The sequence below is a fragment of the Lytechinus variegatus genome, chromosome 1 (assembly GCF_018143015.1).
Source record: "Lytechinus variegatus isolate NC3 chromosome 1, Lvar_3.0, whole genome shotgun sequence".
In the NCBI taxonomy this organism is placed as follows: domain Eukaryota; kingdom Metazoa; phylum Echinodermata; class Echinoidea; order Temnopleuroida; family Toxopneustidae; genus Lytechinus; species Lytechinus variegatus.
The window spans coordinates 61,778,379-61,793,789 of record NC_054740.1 but is presented as its reverse complement, the minus strand read 5'-3'; the positions used below and the strand labels follow the sequence as shown (position 1 = coordinate 61,793,789).

Below are 15,411 nucleotides of genomic sequence, written 5' to 3'. Positions count from 1 at the left end.
CTAATCAACTGCACAAAAAGTGAACCAGTGTTTTTTTTTTTTTTTTTGGGGGGGGGGTTGGGCGGGGTAAATAAAATACCTGTTCAACCCAAAGATTCATAGCAAACAAATGAAATTGATTCATAAGAGAAATTGGGTGCAAGAAGCAATACCAAGCATTTATTCCCAAATCACATCATCAATCTGTGCAATTAATGTACAAGAATATACTTGGAACAAAAAGACGATGGTTCCATAAATGTATGTTATAGATAATACCATTACACATAAGTTTTTACATGATCTTCAAACTATCCTTGGAAAAAAGATAATGAGTTCATTATTACAAATCATTTCTTTGTGATGTTGAGTGAAAGGACAGTTGGATTTGATAAATAACTGATGACAATTGACTCTGGATTCGACAGGAAAACAATTGCACATGGCATTGTATCCTTGCGGAATTTTCATTTTTTCTTTAGTCATTTACAAATCATGGATCTATTTTTGTGGGGCCTCCTCGTCTTCACGGCTGAAGCTTTTGAGTAAATCCTGGCGTTTCTGAGCGATACGTTCTTCACGGCGCTTGCGGGCCTCCTTGGTCCTTGTCCGCCTGGCCTCAGCTTGCTCACTGCACAAAAAGAAAATGCAATCGATGGAATGTGAATTTGTAGGTGAAGACTCATAATATATACACAATTTCAACGAAGGCACCCAAACCAAAAGTCTGGGCTGTTCTTTCCCTAATAGTAATCCTGCAAGTGTCCTTTTAATTTTTATCTCTGATTTTCACAGGTCACATAGACATAACAATGGGGAATGCAGGAAAGCTGCTATGAAAGATGCACTACATCTTTAAAAACTGCTAACGAGTAAAGCGATGCATTTTTCACAACTGCACTATTCGTGTTTGGTCTATAATCAATGTGAGAATTACTGATGAAGTTGGGACACACATTGTGACATTTTCGCATAACTCAATACTAATTATACTACACATTATTTGAAGGCTTTAAATTTGAATTTAGACCATACATTTACTTGAAATTTGGGGCTATTTACACTAATTTCTTGAGAGTTATTGAGCACAACAGTATGATGCTGTTACAGGGAAATGGTGTCCAAGTAGCATCGGGATATTTTCCTTTGTTCTTGTAAGTAAAATTATGGCAATTAGGTTGACCAACACTTGATACCATATGCACATTTACTTGTAAAGTCAGGGAGCTAAAACCTCATAGTTCCTTTGCGTAGTCCTATTTTTTAAAAGAAAATTCAGAAATTGTCACCATGCTACTCGGTGTCCACCAAATGTGGCATTTTCCTATGCTACATGGAAATCATAACAAATTTTGAATTTTCCTTTAAAAATATATGCATAGGAAATATTGATTTATGTTAGCATTTCACCAGTCAAAAAAAAAAGGATGACTGAGGCCCAGATTAGACAATATAGGTCCCCTGTAACAAATGACTTACGCAAGCATTTTGCCACGTTGGTTTTCTGCCTTCTTCTTGTGGATGTACTCCATGAGGACTCGCTTGTTCTTGAAGACATTACCCTTGACCTTCATGTATAGTGAGTGGTACCTGAAACAAAGAAACACACAAAATCAATAATATATCTCGAACTTATTTAGGTAGATTCGAGACAATAACTTGGGAAAGAGCTTAGGCAACACTTAAAAGGGAGTACATTACAAATTTAAATAATAAAAGACTTGGTTTCATCTGTTTACATTTGAAAATGGGAGAACATGTAATGACTGAACTGTTTTTCTAGTTAGATGATACTTGGAGTTGCACAATACAAGAAGATTGAAATATTGCAAAATTCAAGCTCAGAAGCTTGAATACAACAGCTCAACTTACGGTAAGTCAAGGCCATTTCAATTGGATTAACCCAAAATGTGATCCTGTCCCACCTTGTTAGTGGAAATACACCAACTGAAATTCCAGAGATTCATCTTTCGTAGTCAAGACAGTCCGAGGGGAATATTTTTCATTGTGTTGGTTGTTGATGACCAAATAAAAATACTTACCTGCTGTCCAAAATAAAATTTTGGACAGCAGGCTCATATCGAAGATGAAAAAGTGGAAGGGACTAATTTTCCTGGTATCAAATCACAATTTGCTCATTATTTTAGGAATACTCAAATATCTTCTGTGCAGTAATTTCTCTTTTTACAGACTGTACAAATCATATTTGAAAGCTTTTATTTTACAAGAAAAAAGGCAAATCAAGTTTGAGAACCAAGATTATTTCCTCCCCCTTCCCCAAATACATTTTTTTTAAATAAACAAACCGACTCATGTAAAAAAATTTTTTCTCCTCTAATAATGGGAAATCTTGAATCTACTTACAGATGCCTGTCAATCTTCTTGTTCTCCCTGTACTTCTTGAGTAGCCTCCTCAAGACTCGCATCCGCCTGATCCAAATCACCTTTGACGGCATACGGGCATTGGCTGTACCCTTACGCTTACCTGGATAAATAACAGGGGGAAATCATTCTTTAAATCATGTTGATAATTTCACTATCTGCTTTTTAAGATAAATTTTTCATGATGATAATCCAGTTATGTTCATATAAAAAATTACATGTGCTCCTCTTCTATGAATGACAAATATTTTTTTAAAAAGCTATAAAGATGATTAAACCATGAGAAAGAATATAGGCATAAGTATGATCACCTACCACGTCCACTGTGACGTCCCTTCCTACGGGCTTCTGCATCCTTGCGAACACGGGCCCTGGAATGTACAGCAACAGGCTTGCGGATGATCAGACCATCCTTGATCAACTTGCGGATGTTCTGCCTCGAGTTAGCGTTGGCGATCTCATTGATTTCATTAGGGTCAAGCCAGACCTTGTTCTTGCCGCAGCTCATCACGCTTGCGGCCAAGCGCTTCTGCAACCGTAGGTTACTGAAATTTGAAAAGGAAAAGATATTTGCAAACAAAGCTATTACGAAGTATCATGAAATTCTCTCAAGTTTATACACTTTGTTTCAACAGGATCACGGCTACATGTTTTAAAAAAAAAATGATGGTAATTGGTAACATTACTGAAAATGAACTTTAAACGACATGTAGATTGTTCATTTTGCTCAAAATGATTGCCCTTTGTAACATCTTCAGTTAGGCTCCAACCTGAAACTGACTGGGTTAATCTCTTTCACATCATTACAGAGGCACTATGTGATCATCGACAATAGAGATAAAAACAATATCCATTCTGTAATGTAATATCACGGTCTGATCATTCAGCAATAAAAACATCGCCTGGTTTCTGGTTGCGATTGGCCCAATGGTTGCACATATGAAAATTGTTTTCAATGACAAAAGTTAAGATGAGAAGGTAATCGGCAATTTTTTTTCCCTTGTGATTCCTTTAAAATATTTTTTGAGTTAGCATTTAGAAAAGTCAGATTTCAATATTTTTTTCAAAACATGTTGGATCATTTGGCCTGCTAAATCATATTTTTAAAAATCTACCATCTGCTGGCAGAAATGGCTTTCAAAAACATGTTTATACTTGTAACCTGTTGGTGGTGATGTGCGATTTGCGCAATTACAAAACAGTACCAAGATGTTTAATAGAGTAAATCTCACTTGAACGAATTACTCTCCATGCAACTCCAGCAGAATATAGATCTATATCCAGTTTTTGTAGGTTTCTATATTCAACTCCACAATTAAGCATGCAAAAGTTTTCAATATCCCATCTCAAAAAGGCAGAAAATATATTTGAATAGCAGGCATTTAATGTGTAGGATTGGAAAGGGGAGAGTCCTCACCACTGGCAGATCCAAGGGAGTGGGCACAGCCGCCCATGCCATCCCTCTTTTGAGAGGCACAATTAAAATTTGTAATGTAAAAATGCCATTAAAACAGAAGCATGCCCCCCCCCCTTCGAAAGTGAAGACCCTTCTTTTTTTGGTAGTCAAATTCTCTTAATTTTTGGTTGAAACCCTTTTTTTTTACTGTCAAATTTTTCCTACAAGAAAAATGTGCCCCCCCTTCCTTTGCGAAAAATCCTGGATCCACCCCTAGTCCTGACACTTATAAAGATATTTACATTCAGATCTTTTTAACTTTTTCATGTTTTTTACGATGTGCGCAATGAATCAGTGTCGTAGCATTTGCCATTACATTAGCAAGTCAAAAGAAAAGTGGCAAATATTCACAATTATTTTAGCAATTTATGCATGACTTTTGAGAAAATCCTGAGCATAAGATGAATATTTCAACTGTTTAACATCAGAACCCTATCCTACCAAAAGGAATGAGATCCCCGTTCCTGTTCCACCGGACGTTCGACCCCCAACGCGACGGCGGACGGAGGGGCTGCCAGTGCCGCGCTAAGCCTACGGATCCCCTACCCATGATGTAGCACCCAGTCGTTAGTGTCGTGCGCTCAGTCATTCGTTTGGCAATAACACCGATAACCCAACCCTTAATAGTAATGAATTCATTCGCCTACAACAAAAATACGACAATCAGAATGATTATAAGGAATTCATAAATCGGACACTATAACACAATTGGAAAGAAAATACTCTTTTAAGGATTTTTATGCATATTTTCGTGGCAGTCTTGTACCTCATTTTGGCCTACGTAGATCACACGAGGAAAAGGGAGAAACAATGCACAACTCGATATGATATGTTACTGCGCGGAATTACATTATTTGCCTTTTAATATTTCAAAAAAGAAATTGAAATCTCAATTCCTAGTGTGTATTGAGATATTCTTATTGTTTAAAATGTAAAAAAATATGATGCGTTATCAGGATTTTTTTCAAAATAGCATATTATGATGAATGCGCACTAATTTTGTAAAAGTTGAATCGTGGTGAGGCAAATTGTTCAAATTCGCTGCTACTGGTCTGCATGGCCGTATGCCGCGAGCATGCAATATATAAGCGACAGACTCGACTCGACAATTTAATGGGATCGGCGAATACTTGCACCATCTGCTGGAAACTATTTCAGATGGCAGAGGCTGCTATTTGTCAAAATTTTGGAGAATGGCTCTCCATCAAACTAGACCAACTCAAAATCGATCAGGATGTGTTTGGAAGCTACATAAGTAGCATTGTAGAAACTGATGATTCGAACGAGGAGGAGAAGTCAGAAGCCTTAAGTGGAATCCTTGGCGGAATATTGGTATTTAATCTCAGTCCCATGCACATCAAATAATGTTATGAATTATACATGCAGATTCTGATTCTGTGTTACTCATGTTGAAAAGTGAATGTCTTGTAAACTGTCGAGTAAAAGTGCCAAATTCCTCACATTATTTTGGCCAAATATAGAGTAGATTTATTGATAATCATATAAAGGAAACATTTATAAAGTGTTACAACTGTCATGACTGTTGAAAGTTCAAATTAATGCAATAATCAGTAGAGGCGCTGGTCAGAAAATTGGGATCGTCCCAGTTTACAGGGACTGTCTCAGTTTATAAGGATTTCTTCACACAAGAAATCTAGGAATGTTCATTCACCTGTCAAGTGCCGACACCAATCAAGTGTGCTAGTCAATGTAAACATATCAGGTTTCATAACAAGATTATTGGAAGACGGTAAGTCATAAAAAATAGACGGTGAACTGGGGGGAATTGAGGTCACTGAATCTATTTTTAGCACTCTCAATTTCCGTAATTGCTGTCTTTGTCCCGTAGGGGGAAGTGAAAAAAAAATGTCCCCATAAACAAGGACAGTCTCAATTTATCAAGACATGATTTGTCTTGGTTTATGAGGATATCCTTGTTTTCTGGGACAATCCCAATTTTTGGACCAGCGCCTCTACTGATAATGGAAGAAATGTGAACTGAAAAGCAGAAAATAAAAAAAAAAGCTTCTGGATCGTATCTAACTGAATTCATGTTTTTGACCCACCTAGCCAGGAGGCTTCTAGAGAGTAAAAATCATTTACTAACGTAAGGTTACTCTCGTACGAAGCCAGGTCTTTGTATTCATTTGTCATTTTGTGTGTACCACAAAAAAACCCTGAAACTTTCGGCCCCGAGATTTCTACTTTCTTTCTAAAAGATCTAGCCCTAGATCATGTACATGGAAACAACTTCATTTCCGACATTTCTACGCTATTGATTTTATTTTTAAACAAGAATTCATCAAAAAAATGAGAAAAATAGCATGAAAAGAGTCACGGAAGAGACTTGCCCGATGTTCACGCGCCATCTTGTTTCCTATTCTTCCCCAACGTTACACGACACAAGCTTTTATCGATCTGATTGGGGTCCCAATGCCCCCTAGAAAGGTTTGACCTTTTGTTTCATATTCACATGCCAATGCATTGCCAAAAGTATTCATCAATCATTTGACAGTAAAGAATAATGTTAATATAGTGGAGATCACTCGACTTCTTCAAAATAAAAATCACCCAAAAGCCTTGTAACTTGTAGGTAAGTAACCTGCTTGCCCTGTGACCTCACTTTTTCAACAAGTTTGCAGAGTACAACAGGCCTGCATATGCTGACTTAACCAAGACAAGACAAGTTATGATATCAAGGTCAAGTCACTCAAGAAAAATGTTGATTTGAATCAATAGAGACAAATCAAATGAGCATAACGCTGAAATTCTCATGAAAGTCAGTTGTAAAATAAGAAAGGTCTGTCATTTTAAAGGTTTGCTTATTTTTCAAAAAACAGTTGTATTACAAGTCTGTGACATGCAAATGAGAGAGTTGATGATGATTGATCATTTATGTCCCTCACTGTTTTTTTTTTATTGTTTGAATTATGTGATATTTCATTACAGATTTGTCAGTGACCAACTTGACAGAACCACAAAATGTTAAAATAGTTGTAATTCCACATGTTCAGGGGAAATAAATCTTTGCTTCACATGTCAATGTGGAGAAAATTAAAACATTTCTCAGTAGTAAAATTTCAAAAAAAAATTGTGAGTGGGTTATGTCATCAGTCCCCTCATTTCCATACAGACCAAAATGTACATATATATAACTGTTTTTGTGAAATTAGTTGTAACTATAGAATATCAGAATCTTTCATATTTTACATCCAAATTTTGATGACATTTTCATTTTTGAGTGACTGCTTGTTGGCTTTTCCCCCTTTTATTCAATCTTCTTTTTGTAGGGGTTGACTTCTGTAATGTTTAACCCCAAAGAGCACAAAATATAGAGACTCTCTAATCCCATTGACTTTGTACAGGTGCAGGCGTTACCGCTTCCGGCACCAACCCTTGTGCTCTGTCTTTGAGCATTGAGAATACGTGATTCAAATTCTATAGACTGCTCAGCCATGAATACCACAAATACTATATTAGGGTCTATAAGCTAATGAGTTCAACTTTAAAGTGATACCAAGATTGTTGGAAATAGCCCCTGGTTTTGAAAAATAAATTAACCAAAATATATAACAGCACCACCTGTTTTGGTGGGCGACCTCATGATGCCTGGCTGTATTTATTCTGATGCTTTATTTGCAATGGGCTGTCAGGTGTTCATGGTAGCCCAGGCACCAGCAAGAGACAAGTATTCACTCTATATTTTCCCTTTGTGTGTCATTAGGAGGATGCTGTCGAGGAGACTTGCCATGAAATCTTGCAGAAATGGAAACAAATTAGCCATTCAGCCTCTGATGAAAAGCAAGTCAATGGAGGTATGAGATTCTCCTTTTAATTACCGGTAGCCAGAGACTTCACATTTTTATTTATCCTCTTCATCAGTCATTAAGATGTGTCACTGTGTGACTTGTTTATCAGTCATCTTGTTTGTGTCACATTAATAGATTAATCTTTAATTAGTGGAATATCATTGTGGAGCAGAAAAACTATAAAGTTATTTATCATTTAAGGTGTGATTATACGATATTATGTAAAATATTGTCTTCTAACCCCCTCCCCCTTCTTGCCATTTTCTCTTTGCTTCATGAATTAAAAATATATTTTCATGATGTTAATTTGTTAAGAATGATTTTAAGTTTTGTATTAATGATGGAGATACAACTGAATGTAGTCATCAAATTTACTTGAAATTTGGCCTTTTTGACCATTACTGAAGAAATAAGAAACAGGATTGATAATTAATGTTAGATAATTGCCAGTCTAAGATCTATTGATCTATTAATCTTAAATTTCATTACTTTAATTGCCTCTTGTTTCTATCGCTCTTCTGTTACCGGTGCCTCTCATTTTAAAGCTCGATATAATAACTTGTATTTCTCTGTATTTATAAGGACTTTTCTAACAAATCCTTGAATATATCATTTTGTATATTTAGATGCTCACCTAACAGAGAGTTCTGAAGATAAGATGGCAGCCATCATGGAGCGCCACGCTGCCACCCAGGTTACCAAGGTAACCAAATCACCAACAGACTCGAAACAGAAAGCTGCCCTCTTGGCCCGATTTGCAGAAGTTTCTGATGGAGATGAATATCCTTTATTTTATGCACTAAGCAATGCATGCATCTGATGAAAAGCGTAACTCATTTCATGTCTCAAACAGCACTTATAACCTTGCAGGAACAGGTGCTATATAAATCAAATTATTATTATTTTATTATTATTATTACTATTGTTATTATTATTAGTAGTAGTATTATTAGTATTGAATATTATTATGATCGTTATTATTATTAGAATTATAAATTTATTGTTATTGTTGTTATTACTATTACATCTGAATTAGTGTAAACAGTTAAAACTCTTGGCCGTGTAAAAATGAAATCAGACAAAAAAGAAGTTTATTTTTTTTTTTTTAAGATGGGGCTGTTTGTGTTATGTTTATATTTTACTTTGAAATCTAGAAAAGTAAGGATGATTTTTCCTTGACTGCTGCAATGCACAGATGAGGATTACGAACCTGACTATGATGGTGGTAAAGGAGGCGGTGCAGCAGGAGGAGGAGGTTTGGATGACCTGTGTATCCTTTCTTATCATACATTGTTGCATTTTGCGGATAGATCAGTGGTGTGTTGGAATAACTGATTGTAAGCTACACATAACTTTTTCGCATCACTGATTTCTTGATGGATGTTTCATAAAGCTATTGATAAACTTGCAAACACTTTATGCATGACTGAATGTGTTCTCAGGTGCCGAGTCAGCTATACAGTGCGTCCCAGAAAAAACGAAACCGAGATTTAGCGATCATTTATCATTACTTAATCATAAATAAAATAGACAAATGACCTACCAATTTAAAGCTTAGAATCTCCTCTTTCATCTGATATTACTTAGATTATTTCTCATTCACGCATGAGTGAGCAAATACAATTTGAAGAAAGTATATCAAAAACTCATTTGGCGGGGGGTATCTGGGTTTCAAAAAGAAAACCACATTTCTGAAAAATTCAATATCTCCTCTTTAATTTGATACCTAAATGACAGAAAATGGTCAAGAAATAACAAAGTTCTGGTCCTTTGAAATAAGGCTTGAATTTCAACAATTTCATAAAATGAAGAGATTCTCCAGGCTAGCGTTCAAACTCACTTGACACTCCGTTTTGTTGACGATCAGCCATGCATTAAATCTTTTGTTCACCATGCGAAAACTTCTGTGGGAAACCGGTGAAAACACGTTTATCTCATGAAATTATGGAAATACAAGCCTTATTTCAAATGACCAGAACTTTTTTATTTCTTGACCATTTTCTGTAATTGAGGTACCAAATTAAAGAGCAGATATTGAACTTTTCGGAAATGTCGTTTTCATTTTGAAACCCAGATACTCCCCGCCAAATGAGGTTTTGGTATCCTTTCTTCAAATTGTTTTTGCTCACTCATGCGTGAATAAGAAATAACCTAAGTAATATCAGATGAAAGAGGAGATTCTAAGCTTTAAATTGGTAGGTCATTTGTCTATTATATTTATGATTAAGTTATGATAAATGATCGCTAAATCTCGGTTTCTTTTATTCTGGGACGCACTGTATAGGGATAACATCATTAAGCAAAGAAAGGGTCACCAGTCGTGCATAAAGTTATTTGCAACTTACCAACAACTTCATAAAACACCCACCTGTTCTTGTGCCAATACAGTTATTGATGTAATTTACACAAACAATGGGCTTATTATGAATACAGGACTTGATAACAAGTGTCAAGTTAGCACCCTGTGGCAAAAGCGTGCATTCATTATTTTTTTTTCTCAATATATATATATATATATATATATATATGCCTGAGTTAGGTTTGCCTAATTGAGGGTCATGTCTGCTTTCCCCCTTGGCACGCTATTACCAAACTCACATGTACAGTTGGAAGCATGTACAGTTGGAAGCAAATTTATTCAACCCCCCTCTCTTTTTTTGACACTCTGTCATAATGAATAACATTGCAACTGCAGATTGTTACTGAACAATTAAGATAGCAGACAGCTAAGTACTAAAGAATACCAGAGAAAAAAAAATCAAATTTTACTTCATAGTTCATCCGAAATTGCAATTTGCGCACAAGGATAAGTCCAACCCAGAAAAATGTTGATTTGAATAAATAGAGAAAAATCAAACTAGTATGACGCTGAAAATTTCATCAGAATCGGATGCAAAATAAGAAAGTAATGACATTTTAAAGGGGAATCCAGCCTTGGCCATAAAATGTTGTGTGGGGAAGGAGAAAAATAAATCAAACATAATGGTGAAAATTTGAAAGAAATCGGACAAGCATTAAGAAAGTTATAGCTGCTTAAAAATTGGGATCACTAATAGTATGTAGATTCCAAATTGGCAACTGGGTAAGAAAATTATGACAAGGGGCAAGGACAACTTTCCCATAGGCCATGTACTTTATTATCAGGGATTTGTGGTTTTCTCCTAAGTACCTACTCCCCTGGGGCAGTAATCCAAATATAAGCCAGGTAGTATATTGTTTAATGTCCTCATGAAAGAAAAATATAATTTGAAATAAAACTTTTGGGAAAAATGACATTTTAGCCATAATATGTAATGGAGTACATGAAAGAGTAGTCCTTGCCTTACATCACAATTACATCCCATATGCGGCCAATTTGAAGTCTCCATGAGTATAGTGATTACCAATATTTACAACTTTTAAAAATTCATAACTTTCTTGTTGTTTGTCCAATATTGTTCAAACTTTCACCTATCAACTTGTCTGATTTTTCTTTTTCTTATAAAAACAAGTTTTTATTTGGGTTGGATTCCCCTTTAAAGTCTCGCTTTTCACAAAACAGTGATATGTACAAATCAGTGACATGCAAATGAGACAGTCAGTGATGTCCTTCACTCACTATTTCTTTTGTTTTTATTGTTTTAATTATACAATATTTCATTTTTTGATAGATTTAACAATAAGGACCAACTTGACTGAACCATATAGTTTCAAACAATGCTAATGCCACATATTCAGGGAGTAATTAATTGTTGTTTCACTTGACAATGAGGAGAAGATTAGAATATGCCATTTTTCATATAATAAGATACAAATGAAAATAGCGAGTGGATGATGACATCTGTCTCCTCATTTGCCTACTGACTAGGATGTGCATATAACTGTTTTATGAAATTAAATACAACTTTAAAATGTCATAACTTACTTTTCATCCTATTTTTATTAAATTTTCAGTGTAATGCTTGTTGGATTTTTCTCTTTTTATTCAAATAAATCTTTTGTTGAGGTGAACTTGTCCTTTGAATAGCCCCTTCTCAGTAAAATACTGCCTTCATCCATATTATCCAAAAGAAACCATGAACATTTTATAATGTTAAAGATAAACAACAGTTGTGTAACAGTCTCAAAATGAGTTTGTACAGATTCCAATAAAATTACTAATGTGTTTGTTTATATACATAACAAAATATGTACCAAATGTTCCTGATAGAAATTGATTAATTGCAGAGAAAAGAGCAAACTTATCATGCCATTCCAACCATATGTCTGGTGTTTTTTCAATCAATAATAATAATAGGTATTAATATAGCGCCATCTGTCTAGAAATAATCTATTCCGAGGCGCATTGTGTTTCATTATTTCCCCAATCAATGAATCCTATCATCTCACTTATGCTTATCTGTGTAAGTGATCTTCATTGTGATTATTTTCCAGCTTAGATTTCATGATTTTACAGAATTTGGTTACGGTTGGAATGTACTAGAACTACCTGTAAATCTACCATGATAAAGTGCCAATTAAACACTGATTTTAAAGACTTTCTCATTATAAAAAAATTTTTTTTTTTTGCTGTAACTACATTCCTTTAGCTTTAACTTCCCTTAACCACACATTCTTGAACCAGTCTTTACCAATACAAACAAGGTCGACGTTGATAGGCACGAGAAGGAGAAACGCGAGAAAGCCAAGCTGGAGAGCGCAAAGAAGAAGGAACAGGACAAACTGCAGAGAGAACAACAGAAGCAGAAGGCACAAGACAGGAAAGAGAAAGAAAAGAAGCGAACTCAGAAGCAAGAGAGACGGAGGTAGCATCCCTCAATTTGTCATGGATATTTTGTTAATTAATGCAGTTTTATAGTATTTATTTTTTTGACCATATATATTCTCTGATGCAGTTGCCGATTTGCCAATTATTTCAAATCTTCATGTGACTACCAAATGAAGACCGTAGCCATTTCCCACATTTGGATGTGTTTTTGTCCATATTTTGACAGTAACTTGAAAAAGAAATTTACATTTTCATGTTAATAATTAATGTAATTTTATATCAAGAATTTTTCAGGGCATTTTCACACATGAATTATACTACTTTATGATGTACAGTGTGATGTGTACATTGTGCATGTTGATATCTATTTATTGTCTTAACTGTGAATCCCTTTGTAATTCATATGAATTCTAGGAATGTAATATGCACCAGAACATGTCATTCATAATATTTTGACAATAATCCTGTAAACACTGCAAACTTATGTATGTTATGTCTCCCTATTATGATACTTTGAACTCTTTTTTTTATTCCTTATTATATTTTCACTTATCATGTAACACATCTCATTCTATGTTTATCAGCAGTGCTTCCATTCTATGATCACATACAGCGAATACTAAGTCCTGCAATGCCTGTGCTATAAACAAAAGTAGACACTTGTAGATTGAATGTCAGTCTTGTATTAATCATATTGAATATTCAATGTATTATTGAAGTGAAGATTCTTCTGCCCCAATCTCCCCCCCCCCCCATCTCTCTGTCACTCCTCAGTTCTCTACCTCTCTCTTTGTCTTCACCCTTTTCATTTTGAATGACATGCACAAGCTTAGCCAACTTCACACGGCCATTGAAAAATTATTTTGATATTTATAAAATAACACAAAAGTTAGTACATGTATTTTCTTCCTCTGATGGCTTCTGCAGACACTTAAATCACATTGGCCCGTATTCTGAAGTCGGGTTTAGCTGAAACTCAGGTTTAAAGTTGTGGTTTAAGTATTGCTAGCCAATTGTTACATAAATCACTAACAGTAGATCATATTTCAGCTCATTTGGCTCTCTAATCATTCATAATTGTCTAGGAAGTGTAAATAGATGATTGTCTTCACCATTGATGAATCAGGAAAGAGCACAGTAAACATAAGAAACATGCAACTTAAAAATTTTGACACTTTTGGCTTCCCATAATTTTAGCACAGAGTTAGACCATGGTCTAAGTTAAACCTGACTTCAGAATATGGGCCTTGTTGTACAATTATGATGTGTCTTTTGTTTAAAATCAGTTAATTACACTACTACCCTCTCTGCCTAGCAATCTTACACTTATTCAGTCTTAGTCCTCGTTGGCATTATTGCCAATATTTAATAGGTGTTATATTTTCTAGAGTGGCTGCAGAGTCCCATTCTAGAGTGGCCATCTCTAGAGCAATTTGTACAGATGGAAGAGGTTGGCGCTGAATCAGATACTGATATTGATGCTGACCTCGCCTTCTTTTTCTAAGCTGTTTTGTCTACCAGTTGAGCATTTCATATAATCTCTGCCGTTTTGTCACCTACATTAATAGTAACTCTTCACAGATGACGACCAGCTTCCCCAATGTTGTTAGTGTCAATGCCAGGGAATTTCATGTCAAATTTGCAGGTGTCTTTGAAAAGGAGATGTGGACGTGTGGTCTTCTAATGGGATTAGACCTATCACACAGCTCCCACTTATCATATCCCTACAATACATGTAGAATTTTGTTGCCAATCTTGAGATATTTCTCTGTTAGAGTATTCAGTCTTATATTCTGTACTCTAAGCCATCTTAAAAGCAATATTGCAACTTTGGTGGACCCAATACCGATTTGTGGCTAGTTATTTTTCCAGTTATGAATATTTTTTTGTGATTTATGTGCTTTTGGGATTCTGTGGTGTCCACCTTGTAATGACAGTGGCCCCTCCATGGATGAAAGCACCTCAATCCATGGGGTCGGGGGGGGGGGGGGGGGGTAAAGATTCATCGATCTAGGGCCCTGTTTCATGGGGACTTACTACTATTGTTAATTTGTAATTCTGATGACTACCATGGTAACAAAGCTAAGCAGCCAATCACAATTAAACTTTCCATGAATAGTCACAATATTGGCAAAGTTACCATACTTATGAAACAGGCCCCATGTAGGACTTGATGCCTACATGTAGATCCACTTCACCCATCATACAAGTACGTATGTATGGTTTGTATATTATATATCTCTTTCCTCAATCATTGAAATCTAAGTCTACTCCACTAAAGAGTTCATTTGTAAAGAAAGAGAATTTTGATGAAATTTTCAGCTTGAAGTTTGTTTGATATTTCTCATTTTATTTTTTTTGTTGGAGTGGACTATCCCTTTAAAGTGTTCTTTCGTCTAATTGTTTAGATCATATGTGAGGTTGAAAGAATGATTGTCATACCGTTATCTGTTATGCAAGGTTGAACCGACACTGATATTCCCCTCCTTCACACAACTCAAAATAAAGTAGTACTGATATTGATCTATTTATCAGTGTTCTCATCTTTGAGTGTCCATCAATATGAATTTAAGAGAAAAGCTTTGGTGATGCAAAAAAAAAATTAATAAATACAAGCCAACATGTTATGCATCTTATGTGAGCTGTAACATTTAGATTTCCTTTGTTTATTCTCAATGCACCCTTAATGCGTGTTTTAATTGACGTAGCACAATGAAGCCTTATCCCCTTTATAATAATGTGTATTTATTACATGGATATTATTTAGTAAGCTGGATTGCTAATGCTCAATTAGAATTGCAATTTTCAGAATATTTGAATGCAATGATCTTCCATTAAATACAGCTGAAACACAAGTTCTTTGTTTTCCACCAGTATTTTGACAGACAATGAATATATAGTCTTGATAGTGATTCTATGATGATATGTAGGTTAGCCGTAGTGATGATGTGATGATGATGGAAGATGATGAAGATGATGACGATGATGATGATGATGATGGTGTTATTGATGTGATGGTGATGATGATAGTGATAAGG

At 35.3% G+C, this 15,411-nt stretch overlaps 2 protein-coding genes across 2 annotated transcripts; one reads left to right on the top strand and one right to left on the bottom strand.

Moving 5' to 3' along the window:
• Positions 1–132: 132 nt before the first annotated feature.
• Positions 133–4,646, bottom strand: LOC121418925 (60S ribosomal protein L19-like). The gene is made up of 5 exons (XM_041613137.1): positions 4,584–4,646; positions 2,677–2,906; positions 2,344–2,464; positions 1,459–1,569; positions 133–610 (listed from the first exon to the last, which is right to left on the bottom strand). The coding sequence occupies exons 1-5, from the start codon at positions 4,586–4,588 to the stop codon at positions 481–483; spliced, it is 597 nt and encodes a 198-aa protein (XP_041469071.1). The 5' UTR covers positions 4,589–4,646; the 3' UTR covers positions 133–480.
• Positions 4,647–4,917: 271 nt separating this feature from the next.
• LOC121418920 (coiled-coil domain-containing protein 43-like) lies at positions 4,918–12,528 on the top strand. The gene is made up of 5 exons (XM_041613125.1): positions 4,918–5,149; positions 7,542–7,632; positions 8,253–8,406; positions 8,820–8,896; positions 12,230–12,528. Exons 1-5 carry the CDS (start codon positions 4,931–4,933, stop codon positions 12,412–12,414), a joined length of 726 nt encoding a protein of 241 aa, XP_041469059.1. The 5' UTR covers positions 4,918–4,930; the 3' UTR covers positions 12,415–12,528.
• The last annotated feature ends 2,883 nt before the right edge of the window (positions 12,529–15,411 follow it).

What these genes read in the sequence shown, in the direction of transcription:
- LOC121418925 (XM_041613137.1), bottom strand. An exon ending in GGGACGTCACAGTGGACGTG is followed by an intron (nt 2,465 to 2,676) that starts GTAGGTGATCAT and finishes TTATTTATCCAG; the next exon opens with GTAAGCGTAAGGGTACAGCC. An exon ending in AAGAAGATTGACAGGCATCT is followed by an intron (nt 1,570 to 2,343) that starts GTAAGTAGATTC and finishes TCTTTGTTTCAG; the next exon opens with GTACCACTCACTATACATGA.
- LOC121418920 (XM_041613125.1), top strand. Translation starts at nt 4,931, where the DNA reads ATGGGATCGGCGAATACTTGCACCATCTGCTGGAAACTATTTCAGATG. An exon ending in GAATCCTTGGCGGAATATTG is followed by an intron (nt 5,150 to 7,541) that starts GTATTTAATCTC and finishes GTGTGTCATTAG; the next exon opens with GAGGATGCTGTCGAGGAGAC. An exon ending in GAAGTTTCTGATGGAGATGA is followed by an intron (nt 8,407 to 8,819) that starts ATATCCTTTATT and finishes GCTGCAATGCAC; the next exon opens with AGATGAGGATTACGAACCTG.